The sequence below is a fragment of the Chroicocephalus ridibundus genome, chromosome 11 (assembly GCF_963924245.1).
Source record: "Chroicocephalus ridibundus chromosome 11, bChrRid1.1, whole genome shotgun sequence".
NCBI classification, from domain to species: Eukaryota; Metazoa; Chordata; class Aves; order Charadriiformes; family Laridae; genus Chroicocephalus; species Chroicocephalus ridibundus.
Window position 1 is genome coordinate 15,196,568 of NC_086294.1, and position 13,382 is coordinate 15,209,949.

General features: G+C 45.5%; 2 protein-coding genes across 8 annotated transcripts in view; both read left to right on the forward strand.

Annotated features, from left to right (window-relative positions):
• On the forward strand, nucleotides 1-3,688 carry TXNDC15 (thioredoxin domain containing 15). The gene is made up of 5 exons (XM_063348817.1): nucleotides 1-155; nucleotides 300-727; nucleotides 1,285-1,448; nucleotides 1,650-1,780; nucleotides 2,617-3,688. The coding sequence occupies exons 1-5, from the start codon at nucleotides 104-106 to the stop codon at nucleotides 2,811-2,813; spliced, it is 972 nt and encodes a 323-aa protein (XP_063204887.1). The 5' UTR covers nucleotides 1-103; the 3' UTR covers nucleotides 2,814-3,688.
• Nucleotides 1,933-13,382, forward strand: part of PCBD2 (pterin-4 alpha-carbinolamine dehydratase 2) — a 27,725-nt gene continuing 16,275 nt past the window's right edge. For 2 of the 7 annotated variants that reach the window (XM_063348821.1, XM_063348825.1), the window contains exons 1-2: nucleotides 6,146-6,327; nucleotides 7,101-7,232. Coding sequence is in view for 3 of the 7 variants with exons in the window: in XM_063348818.1 (XP_063204888.1) it covers nucleotides 4,366-4,620; nucleotides 5,373-5,402; nucleotides 7,101-7,232 (417 nt within the window). In the remaining 4 variants the exon portion in view is untranslated. The other 5 variants (XM_063348818.1, XM_063348819.1, XM_063348820.1 and 2 more) reach the window with 5 other exon arrangements.

Consider the following 13,382-nt stretch of genomic DNA (forward strand, 5'->3'; position numbering starts at 1 on the left):
CGGCGGCGGCTCGCCGGAAGCGGAAGTAAGCCGGTGTTCCGGCGGAAGTGGCCGTTGTCCGGGGAGACGGAGCGCTGTGGCGGCGGCTAGTGCCGGGCCGAGGATGTGGCGGCTGTTGCTGGTGCTGATCTTGCTCGGTCAGGCCTTCTCTTCAGGTGAGGGCGGAGGGCCCCGGCGATGGCAGCTGGGGTGGGCCCTGGGGACCGAGCGGTGTGTGCGGGGTCTCCCTGGCGCGGCCGGTGCGCGGGGCGGCTGGGGCTCGGCTGTGGCGCGGAGCTGATCTCTCCCTCCCGGCGCAGGGGTGGTGACGGAGCAGAGTGCCGGCGAGCAGCCCCACTCCCCCGGGGGCGGCTCCGTGCAGGGCGGCGGCGAGCCGGTGCGGTACCGGACTGCGGAGATGGCGGACGCCATGCTGGGCAGCGGGCTCCCCGCGCAGCAGGCCGTGGTGCTCTCGGTGGTGCCGGGGGAGGCGAGGGAAGGCCAGGTGTCCGACGTCGCCAAGGGGGCTTGCGATGCGGCGGACGGAGGCGAAGGGTGCGGCGCGGGGAGCAGCCCTGAGGGTCCCCCGGGCCAGGGCCGGGAGCAGGACGGGCTGGAGACGGTGCTGCCCGCGCCCGCCGAGGAACCGAACAGCACCGACAGCGCCAAAGCTCCCAAAGTGAACTGCGAGGAGAGAAACATCACTGGCGTCGACCGCTTCACGCTGCAGATCCTGAACGTGTCTCAGGTAAACGGATCACCCAGTTGCTGCTTGAGGATGGGGGAAGATGTCCCATCAGCACCGTGTGTGTGTTTCTTTCAGTGCTTGACTTAGTGAATTTCTTTGTGTAACATTGTCTGTGCTGTTGAAAAGAGGAAATGTCTGGGCAAGGCGACTTTCCATGTCATTATGAGCAGAAAAAAAATGGAGATACAGCTTAGTCCGCGTACCTGTGTCTCTCATCTGAGTGCCTGTAGTGAACTGTCAGCTTTCCTGCTGCACGGATTAGTGTCATTCTCTGAAATTGTTAGTGGCACCGCCAGTACCAGTGCATATTTCTGGCTTGTTTCTTCTAATAGTTACGTGTATATATATATTTTTTTTTAAATAATAATCTTTTAAAACAACTTTTAAAAAAGTTTAAATGCAATTGTCCATCTCTTTTGAAAAGGTTAAACAAACGTATAGCTACTTGATAAATATTGTCAAGTATCTAATCGATTGCTGAATGATGCATTCCTACGTAGAATTTAACTGTTCAATATGTAATTGTCCTCATTTGTTTTTCTTCTGCTTTCCCAAAGGACCTGATGGAGTTCTTAAACCCAAACAGCAGTGACTGTACATTAGTCCTGTTCTATACGCCATGGTGCCGCTTTTCTGCCAGTCTGGCACCTCATTTTAATTCTTTACCTCGAGCATTTCCAACTCTTCGCTTCCTGGCACTGGATGCGTCTCAGCACAGCAGGTAACTCACACTTCTTGTGCTCCAGCATCAGTTTATTTCTGTTAGCGAGTTGTGTGTTTTAAAAACATGAGTGATTTTTTTCTTATAAAGTGACAGTTTAATTTAGTAAAATTGGCGCTTCCTTTATCATGTCTATCTTTTGTTTCTTCCTTCAGTGGTTTTCTTTTCCTTCATGCTTTGTATTTGCTTTATGTCCACCAGTTTATCAACTAGATTTGGAACTGTGGCTGTACCCAATATCCTCCTTTTCCAAGGTGCTAAACCTATGGCTAGATTTAATCATACAGACAGAACACTGGAGACACTGAAAGACTTCATTTTTAATCAAACAGGTATGTAAATCAGCCCTGATGTGTCAGTTGGAAGAACAGGTTGGCTTTCCCCTGTTGTTTGTTCTTTAAAATGAATTTCATGAAGACCCTGAGAGGACCCAGCAGTTGCTGTACTGAGCTGGATTTCAGGGTGTGCTGAAAGCAGAAACTCAGCTCACTGGGCTGCTGTCACAGAGTCACGGGAAACAGTGGGGTTTAGCTAGAGAGGGGGCTAGAATGATTGAGCACATCATCCTGCCCACATATTTACTTTGGGAATAAAGGCAGATGAACCTTGGGATTATTGCCAGAGCCACGTAAGGCTCATGGCAGCTGGGGGTCAAGTTGGTTTCGGTTCTTGTGCTGGAGGAGACAAAAGGATTCCAGTTTCCATGATCTGGTTGTCCATGTTGTGAGCTCAGTGCCAGCCAAATCTCTGGTCCTTCTGTGCTTATGTTAAAAAAAAAACAAAAACAAACAAAAAACCAAAACCAAACCAAAACAAAAACCACATTTAGGCCTATGAGGACCTTTGTTAGAGGCCAGAAATTGTTACATTTGCTAATACTCAAACAAACAAAACCTCCACAACCCCCTCCCCAAACTTACACAAGGTTGTGCTGTGGAAGGATGGAACAAGCCTTCTATTGTGAAAACATACATAAAACTCAGTATGTTTTTATGTAAGCAAACTGTGTGCTAGATATATGTTAACATACAAGGACCACCTCGCCAAAATTTTAAGTCTAACTGTACATGCGCCTTAGCCTGAGAACAGGAAGAAACCTCCAAACACAACCAGCTTCTCTGCATTTAATGATTATTGCTGGTGTTGATCAAGTGCTTTCTTTTTTTAGGTATAGAAGCTAAAAGCGACGTGGCTGTGACCGAGGCGGACTGGGAAGGTCCCCTGCCCAGCGTTCTGACAAAAGGCATAGACTGGCTGCTTCTCTTCTCTGTGCTCTTCCTGGCTACCTTTGTCATGTACGCTACTGTCCGAACGGAGAGCATCCGGTGGCTCATCCCGGGACAGGAGCACGAACACCAGGAATAATCTGAGATGCTGGAATAGGGACAGAATTTCCTGCTTATTGGTAAAGTGGGAATTTGTACGGACTAGAAGTACAGAAGAATGAACTGTTGAATTTGGTGGTTGTAGTTTATAATCTTGACTGAAAATCTGCTTTATTTATCAGCTACTGAATCCGTAAAAAACAAATTTGTGGCGATTAATGTGGTAAGCAAAGGAAATACGAAAAAACATGAACTAAAAAAGTATTTATTAAGCTGCTCTGACCGGCTTATTTTTCATGGACTTGAATGTAAATAGGTGATACAGCTCGACTTTGCTCTTCTGAAGAGTTCCCTGAGTTTTGTGTATCGAGTAAGGGTTTTTTACAGCAGGTTGGCCTGTGTGCATGGCACTGCTCGGCGCAGCTCTGGTGGAATCTGGGCATCTTCTTTTACAGATCCTGCAGGCGTATGGACTAAAGCTCCTACGCGGATAAACGCTACGGAATTAGGATGTGTTAGCCCACATCATACTCAGTTTTTTAGCTTGTGTATTCCCGAAATACAACGTTTTAAAGGAAAATGCTGGTGAATGGTGATGTTGCTACATCAGTTTGGCAGTAAAATGAACTATGAAGAAAATGATGTTTTAAAAAAAAGTGTACTTCAAATGAGTTATTCCCTCGTATACCAGCAATAACAACTCAAAAGCGTGTTGTACAGCTCTTGACAGGGTGACTGTTTCCCACCTTTGGTGCTGGTTTCCTTGCTTACGGTGCTCTTCGAGTCTTGACAGTGACAGTTCTTTATGAGATTCAGAATAACTTCCAAAGCTGTCCTCATTGTGTGTGTGTGTACACAACTTATTTACCACATTCTTATGGAATTACATTATATTCGTTGTCCTTCCTTTTTTTTTTTTTTTTAAAATAAATCAGGTTTCTAGTGTAACCTTTTAAGTTGCTTTCTTACAGGATTAAAAACATGCAACATCTGGAGTGTGCATCACCTGCCTAAATTCGCAAGTGAGATTTATTTAAATTTCTGCTGGTGTGTTTGCTGCTTGCAGTCTGCAGCTGAGGTGACATAAAGAATTGATACGGGGTTTAGTTGTAATTAGCATGGAAGACTTTGAATAAGGTATGGATGGGTATGTTGTGTGTTTTTTGGATTATGTGATTGCATGGCAGTTGTACGTGGTGGGGGTTTGCCATAGTACCCTGATTGGAAGCTTTAGAGTGTGAATTAAGCTAAGAAGAAACAAAGATGATAAGAAGAAATAAGATTTATTGTTTGACAAAGAGCTCATATCCCTGCAACGTAATTCTTCATGTATTTTTTCCAGTGGCTGCATCTTTCCACTGCGGAAAGCTGAGGATGTGTATTTCTGTGCGTTAAAAGGAATCTGCACCGATCAAACTTTGGTATTGCCAAAGATAAAACTAGGAACTGTTTTACTGATAAAGATTCAAGATTTTGAACAATAAATTGCGAGCGTTCTTGCCTCTACTGCCTGGTAGCCGCATTCTCCCCGGTGATTACCTCCGTACCCCTGAAGAAACAGCGATGTCGTTACAACCGGTGCCCGCTCCGCGATGTCCTCGCTGGGATTTCCGCGGAAGCCGCCACGGGCCCCACAGCGCCCGGTTGGGGCCCCCCCGGGGGTCGGTGCCCTTCCCCGCCCGGTCGCTCCCTCTCCGTTACCGGCTCCTCCCGCCGCGTGCCCCGGTCCCGCCCGGCGGCCGGGGAAAGGCGGGGCGGGGGCGGTGCGGAGCCGGGCCATGCCGGGCGGCGCGGCCGGGCTGCGGCTGGTGCTGAGCGGAGCGGCCCACTGGGGCCGGGCCGCCATGGTGAGGGGCGGCCGGAACCGGGGGCGGCGGGGGCCGGGCCGCCGTGGTGAGGGGCGGCGGGAACCGGGGGCCGGGCCGCCGTGGTGAGGGGCGGCAGGAATCGGGGCGCCATAGTGGGGGGCGGCGGGGGCCGGGCCGCGCCGCCATGCTGAGGGGAGCGGGGAGGGCGGGGGAGCGGAGCGGAGGGTCCCGACACGGCCGCGCGTGGGCCCCGCTCCCTCCGCCATCGCACCCCGTGACTGTTTATAATCTTATATTTTTGCATATAAATCTACTAATTGCAGGTTCAGACCCTCGCGCCTCAGACATGAAGTATTTTATATTAATTTTTTTTTTTTTTTAAATTTAATTAATGACTTTTTTTTTTCCTCCCTGAGCTTCTTCCACAGGAGCGTTACCCATTGCCCCGGTTAAACTGGGTGGACTGGTGTGCTAAGTCAATATTTGCAGGTCGCTGCGCGCTCCCGCCCTCGGGGGGGTCCCCTTGGGGCACCCCACGGCGTGGGGCTGGGGGTGCGCGGTGGTGAAAACACACACGGCATCTCCCACCTTCTCTTTTCCCTCTTACAAGCGATTTCCTGCTGCTTTCTGCTACGTTTCTGTATATCCTCGTGATGCGTCGCAGGGGCGAACTGGGGACGTGGCCTTTGCAACCCATTTGTGAGCAAAATGCCGCAGTCGGCGTGTTCTGGGGGCCTGCATCAAACTTGGTCTCCATATTTTTATTAAAAAACTACATGATCTAATTTCAGGTCTCGTCAGCGCCTACATGTCCAGGCCAGGTGACTGCAATGTCCCTAAAGCTAACAGAGAACATCATCTCTGCTGCCAGCCGGAGCAGTGAACTTTGTGCCGCCTCCTGGACTTTGCCATCCCACAAAAACCCACCCCCAGGATTTTTTGTAAATTAGCCTACTGATTTCATCTCTTGCCAGATGAAATAGTAATTTTCAAGACAGCCGTTAGCTTTGTCAATTTTTGTATATGCTTGGAAAAAGAAGAATGTAAGAAATTCATGCCTGCAACTGGGGTTACGGCAACAACAAATCCAATATTTGTATTTTTGCCAGTCCAAATTTGTGTTTGAAGCGTAAAGAGCCTAAATTAGTTCATTTTGGGACCTGTAAAACCCATCTCTTGGACTTGACGTATCCACCTGAACACCAGCGGTGGCGGTGATGCTGTGAGATTGATTTATGCCGTCTGGGGTTTTTTTGACCCATATTGTTGGGGAAATCGTTGCTCCTGGGCCGTCCTGCCTTGCTCAGGTCGTGCTAATTGCGTTAATTCCTGCTCTGCTCGGACTCACAGCCCCATCTGGTGGCATCTGCGGCGGAGCTGCCAGCGCCGGCTGGCAAAGGCAGAAAATATTCAGAGGAAATACGTCTTTGCGGAGCTGGGATGTGTTAGTGAAGCTCTGGAGCAAAACGGCTCAGCCCCTTCTGGAAGTTCTCGCAAAGCTGTGCCACCTGCTAATACAAAGACTAAAGAAATATGAATTTGGCTCTGCTGGGGGGAGACGTTAAAGCATTGCGTTTCTGAGTTTGAGACCAATCTGTTAGAGTATACCATCTTAAGTAATCGCTCATCCCTCTGTCTCTGCTTTTAGGAAAAATACCAAACCTCTTCCAAACGCCCCATAGAACTTTCCTCTGTCTCCGGCCTCGCGCGTGGTTCAGGCACTAATTCAGATATCTAAGCAGAGGGGTAATTCGTTACGTCTGTGCTCCCCGTGGCTTCAGAAGGACTCCTTTTGCTTCAAATAAGACTTATTTAGACATAGGTGCTTTGCAGAACCTGGTGCTTACACCAGAAACTTGTAATTTCTCATAATTGTGTCTGTGTTGTCAATTGTTTTTCTTTTCATTGTTAGTTAAAAAGCTCTTTGTCGCTTGTAGAACTCTGCAGTGTGCGCTATCTTTAAATCCATTTTAGGAATAGCAGCAGACAAGTTGCGTAGAATACATTTTCCTATTTTGCTTCTGTCTTTTAAAATAGATAGTCCCCTGATATCCCTTTTAAGCTTTTAATTGTACATTTAGTGTAAATAATCCTGTATTTATGTGACAGAATGGAATATTTGAAAATTAATTCAGTTTTTACGGCATCTGGCTAATTCAGATGAACAAGGGATGGGTCCAGGTACGCTGGTGTCTGTATACATTCCTGTGAAAGCTGGTCGCTAGTTTTGTACAAAAGCATTTTTGTACAAAAGCATTTAGTTTTGTACAAAAGCTAGTTTTGTGCAAAAGCGTTTAGCCTGACTTAATTGACCAAAGAGAAATGGTGTTCCTTGGCTGGTTTGAGTTAAGCCAGTCTGCGAAATTAGAAAAAAGTAAGAAACTCTAGAGTGAATTTTCCACCTCCTCACCTGTCTACAACACATAACCACAATTTCGTCATGTGGTTTTCTTATTGTTGTACAAAGGAGAACCTCGGCCTCACTTGTGTCCTGTTTGTGTTTTTTCTTTCCTCGCTAGTCTTCGCAGTCTCGCTGGCTGACGGCGGAGGAGAGGAACCAAGTCTTGCTTGATCTCAAAGCTTCAGGCTGGTCTGAGTTAGGCGAAAGAGATGCCATCTACAAAGAGTTCAATTTCAAAAATTTTAATCAGGTAATTATTGTTATATACTGCTTTTAATATAAAGGAAAGGTAATTGCTTTAATTTCCCTGCGATCCTGATGGGAAAATATTTGTATTCAGAAATTTGGGAGTATCCTTGCGGGGCCAAACCCTGCTGGGTTTGCCTCAGTGGATTGCTCTCTGATTCTGGTCTCATTAAGTAGAGTGAATTAATTCCGTTTTGTAGTTGTTAAGTAAATTTGGTCTAATAATACAATTTCTTGATTATAATATTAGGGTCAAGGTCAGGGTCGGTACTATGGGATTAGACAAGTAATATTTGATCCTGGTTTATTATTTTTTTTTATTTTCTAGCACTCGTAAATGAATGCTGGGAATAGCTAACGCACAGTGGGGTTCATTTCTGTCAGGGAAAAACTTGAAGAAAAATGGGTAACTGTAAGAACAGAAACTTTTGGCAAATAAAGTGGGGAAAATATGATACGTTTCACCTTCTAAGCAGGCAGACGGAGTTGTGGTATATTCTTGAATGAATCATAGTAGCTGATCTCGCAGTGGCTTCAGCAGGGCAAACTGCCGGTTAGACCTCGCTGGGTTTTTATTTGGAGTCAGGATCCCGAGCCACGACTCACGAGAGCACATCCCGGGCATTGGTTACAAACTTGCTTTAGAAACACTGAATGTGTTTTGAGGCTAGCTGTCAGCTTCGTTCCCCTAAAAAAATTGCTTTCTGAGGAATCATGATGTTGTTGAGAGAAGAGTCACGTTCCGAGAGCATGCATTTCCCTTCTGTTTTATTTCTGCAGGAGAGGTGAGCGTGTTCTCAGGTGGGAGAGGAAACCCAAGGTTTTGTTGGGGTGATGGCTCTCGCTGAGCTGTTCTTTTCCTCACTCCAGGAGGAGGGATGCAGCGAGCTCCAGGCGTTGGTACGCGTAGGGACCAGGAGCTGTGCTGAGATGCTTATTTACACAGCAGTGCCTCAACACAGGCCAAGATATTTTGTTTTAGGAAATCACAGTCAGCTAGATAACAACTTGTAAAGCTGGCTCTTTTTTTTTTGCTGTTTCAGACAGTAGTTGTCACAGTGAGAAAAGCCCAGATAGTAGAGAGAAGGTGGCTTAGGTGCTCCCGGCCCCTCTGAGCTGGGAGAATGCAAAAGAGAAAACAACTGCAGAAAAATCCAGCTCACGAGCGGGATGGTGCTGGTCCAGGGAGCACATCTGGAGCCCCCAGTATGTTTTTTCCTTGATTGCACTTCAAACCTGAACGTTAATACAGAATTCAGATAATTCAGAGGGCAACGCAGGAGGGAAGCCCATGAGAGGGAGCTCACATGAAACCTTGGTGAGATGTGCAGGCAGCTTGGAGCAAGAGCAACCAGGAGACACCAGCACGTTTGATAGAAGAGTTGAGATTTTCAGCCTTTGTGCTTCAAATATGCATGAAGAGGCGTCTCTGATGAGGCACGGTCAAAGTCTTCGTTGCTTCAGCACAACTAGAAATGACTTTTTTTCCCCAAAGTTAATAAAAAAAGTGGGTTTGCACACTGTAACTAAATAAGTCAGCTTGATCAGATGGACTTCGGCAGTCTGCCAGCAGACAGGTCAAGAGACAAACTGGTGTGTCCCAACAGCAGATATCTAGAAAACCCATTGTTTTGGGAAAAAATAACAAAATTGGGGTTTTTTTGACTGTGTAGATTTATCTTACAAAATAGGTAGATATTCGTATGTCTTCCTAATTCAAAGATCACTAACAGTACAGGAAATTGAGTATATTTAAATAGGCCCATTAGTAAATTATGAAGTATCAATTTAGACTTCTAGTATGTGTACCCATCTTAAAAAGGGTATCCTTCAAAATAAATGCCGCTTGAATTGTTTGGGAGATACTGGTCCAGTGTCTGTCATTCTTGGTTGCCCTTGATGGGTGTCAGGTAAGGCAGAAACGAGAGCAGAGGCTGGGAACTGGCTTCAAAAATGAACTTTCTGTACCCAACTGGGAGAACGAGCTGGGCAGGTGGGATCCTCTGGGCACCTCTGGTTGGATCAAGGTTATACATGAATATCCGAAGGCAGAATTTCACCTGCTGATTTGGAAGAACTGGCTGCAGTGTCCCCATTTGCGGTTGCGGTGGGCAGAAGCCGTCCCTGTTATCGTAGTCAAAAGGGCTCAACGCACAGCTCCCGAGGGGATGTTCAGAGCCGGTATTACAGAGCAAGTATTTGCCTTTCAATAAGTTGAAGCTGAAAGTAAATTAAAATTATGCATGTATGCTTATTGATGCTTATGTTTATAATAACTATTAGTAAATATTGTGTTTATTACGACCTAGGGAACAAATGACAAGCGGAGCAGGGGGAATTTAGTCCTGCAATGAAAAAAACTGAACTTGTAGGTACAACTTCTTTCATTTCACGTAATAAATATTCTGTTTACATTATTTAAACTGTGAGTATTTAGTAAAAGCCAAAGGACCGAGAAATATCATTTCCTTGGTGATCTTCCTGCTGCCCTTTTACAGATGACGTAAAATCAGGTGTGTAAAAAAAAAAGAAAAAAACCCACCAAACCAAAAAAACCCACCAAAAGTAGTTGAGCTGACATGAAAGGTATTTCAGATTTATGTTTTGCAGATGATATTGGTATGATTAATGTATTCATTGCTTTTTTATTGCCTCTTGCAGATAATGTTGATGATGCATGGAAAATTCTGTGTCTTTAAAATCTATGCCAGGTTTACAAAGTCTGTGTGTGTCAACAGATGTTAAGAATATAAACACAACTTTTATTATAAAGTCGTGCAAATGTGTAGACATGAGCTTGGTTTATGTATATTATTTTCAGCATGAGAATGAAATGAAACTTCTGTGAAACGAGTTATTTAGATTCCTGAAGCTTTCAGGCTGAGATTAGCTCGGTTAAAAGCTATCAGCAGTGGGCTGCCTTTGTGAGGCTGACAAGCTAATGACACTTCTGGCTTAGGGAATTAGTTTGTAACCCAGAACTTGAAAGCACCGGTGCCATTTGTTAGTCTGAAGATACGTTTTCATGAAAATGGGCTTTGGAGGTACAATTCTCTGAAATGAGCTGGAAACCAGCTTGGGGTCCCGGCTGAAAGCCCTTTGTCGTGTTGCTGTGGGTGCCCACCACGCACCAGTCCGGCTGTGCTGGGCTGGGTGGTGGGTGCTGCTCCGTGTTCCCGTTGCCTTTAGTATGAGACAGGCTCCTGGTTGGGGGGTGTGCTGAATCTTGTATAAAATACAAAATACACCAACAATGGGGAAACAAATGCAAACGCAACTCAACCGTAGAGGAGAGCACTTTGTCTGGAAGAGCTGGGCTGATGGCACCCATGCGACCGTTCCTCCTTACGCCTTGCAATTGCTGCATGTTATTGCCACTGTTGGACAGCAGGCGGGCAGCGGTGAGTTAAAATTGGAGGCTTTTACCTCCAGAACCCTCGCTTGGGTGCACTTGCTCATGTCGCTTTCCCTGGAGCGTGCGCTTGGTGGAAACCTCTGGACCGAGGCCTTGGAGAGCGGTTGGGCTTGGACCACTCCATGGCAAGTCTCCAGCCCTGCCACGCGTCTGGGTCCTGGTGAGCCTCTGTAAACCTCGCAGCCACGTCAGGGAGCTTATTCAGGGCCTCTTTCCATCTCTGTAGGGAAGAGAAAAGCAGCTAACGAGGCTTTTGGGCCACTTATGGCATCAAGAAGGCATGCTCTTGTCCGTTCATGTTTTTGTGCTACTGAAACAGAACGTTTCCCTTCCAGCTATGGAGCAAGCCCTCTGCTTCCAGTCTGCCCAAGCAAAATTTGAAATTGGGATAGAAAGTTAATTTACACCTCCAGAATGTGCCGGTAACTTCTCCCAGTTATAATTCTGCAAACTCAGAAAAGAAACTGCAGAAACATTGGGGCTAATGTTAAAAGTTGGTCATTGAGGGAAGGAAGGGTTGCCGAGGATCTCGATGTCCTGGCCCGTATCTCAGGAATTTCCTGGGATTTTCTCAGCATTTCGGGTCAGCACACCTCGGGAAGGGTGATCCCGCACACTGGACAGATCTGGCTTAAAAATCTGAATTTCCCCAAGTTTGTCTTGAGCCCGGTCCTGGCTGGGCGGGCAGCTGCGAAGGGCTCTGGGCGCTCGGTTTAGGTCCCTTTCCCAGCTGCTCATTTTCACCAAATTTGCAGGAACATCTTAACTCTGAGACTTCCATGTCTCTTGTCAAAGTTGGTTGGATTTGACCAGAGGGTTTAAGGGGCAACTGCCTGTGTGATTGCATTTCCTTCGGTAATCACGCCAAGGCAGAAAATGCAGTTAGGAAATTACAAAGGTGGGCATGTTTGCTGATGGTCAGGTTCAGCATTTACAGCTGCTTTCTTTTATAGGGTAAGTTTTTAATTAAGGTTGTTTTTTAAAAAAAAAAAAAAAAATAATGTAGGAAGTCTCCGTAAGAGCTCTAACGTCATTTTATAAAATGACAGGAAATCAAATGCTCTAAGAGTTTTAAAAGCTGGTTTGAAGACGTTTTGTGTTCTGGGGCTGCAGAACACTGGCGGAAGATGAGCCTGGGCAGCGGGGACAGTAGGGAAGGGCTTTGGAGGACGGTGTACTGTGAGAGCAGGAGCACGTTTGTTTCCTTGCAATTGTGGACTCTGGGTTTTTGAGAACATATTTAAAGATGTGCAGAAAATCTAGAATGGTTCAATAAATTATTACTCTCACTTCGCATTTCCTTTCCAAATTTTCTAGCTCTCTTGTTTGAAATCCAGGAGAAAAATACCAGACAGAGCATGTTAGGGTAGATGCCTTTTTTTTTTCCCCCCTCATTGAAATGCCAATTATTTTCCTTTAGCTGTAGAGAGAGATGCTCAGGTTTGTTCCTTTAAGTTGATCATCCTTTTTGTATTATCACAATTACATATCCGAACGAATTTGGTAGGATATGCAATGAATACTCTTTATTTGTTTCAACGCTGGCACTTGGTGCCAGTCCCTCTAACGTAATCCGTGCTGATACTTCCTTTTTCTACTCCCGGCACGTTACTTTGTCTTCTGCACTGATCAAAGACTGGAAAATTTGTTTTTATATATGTAGGCAGTGTATTTCATTGCTGCTTTATGTACTTAAACTTTTGGCTGTTTGGCTGAAATACGTCCACACCTTTTACGTATTGAAAACATAATATCCTTTAACCTACGGTCTGCAGAGTTAAAATGAATTTTATGTTAAATATTTCATTGTGGACCACATCTCCAGCTTTTTATATGCCACAGCGGTCTTGTGGGTTTTTTTCTTCCCCATTGTCTGATAGTGAGGTCATTTTCAGTCCTCTGAGAAATTTTATTCCCAGCCAGATGCGGGCCATATATTAAAAGTAGCACCTGTGGCTAATATCACAGCAGCTTACCATAAATTTACATGGTAACTAGGATTATATCTGTCAAGACTGTTAAAAAATGTCTAGATTTAATTTGATTTCCAGTATTGAAGGAGCTCTCCAACATTTTGCTTCATAACTATATTTTAAAAGTTAAAATCACTCCATTGTTAAGTTTTATAGCACTCCCAGTGCCCATTAAGTTGATTTGTTAAATGGGGGTCAGAATAAAGCAAGTTGGCTACAGGAGGATCGGAAACCAACCCATTTGTGACAAATTTAGTCCTCGCGTGTGAATCTTCTCAGAGCTCGGGGACTGATTGGATTCAGGTGCAGCTTATGTCAGTTGTGTTTAACCTCAAAGCCTGGGCAGCCTCAGCCCCGACTGTCACTTCTGCTAATCAAAAGACGAACCTGTTTTCATTCGTCTGGGGGGAGGGAGTTGCTATTTTTAATGTAGCATCCGTCTGCTTGCTCCCTCTGCTCGAGTTTTGCGTTAGATTGTTGGTCGAATGAAAAGAAATGATTTTTACTTTTTTTTATCCGCCTAGGAAGGCGCTGGTTTTCATATAGTCTTTCCTAAACTGCTTCGTTTTCCATTATCCTTTGAGTCCTCTCCCATATGCTGTGATTTGTGCACCTGCAAAGTTATGAAAGTATTTCTTCTGGTAGTTACGTTGTTCACTAACTTCCCTGCGTTTATGAATACAATAGCCGATTTACAATAAATCAGAATTATTTATGAGTGGGTTTACAGAGTTGAGAAAAATCTTTGTATCTGAAAATAATGAAT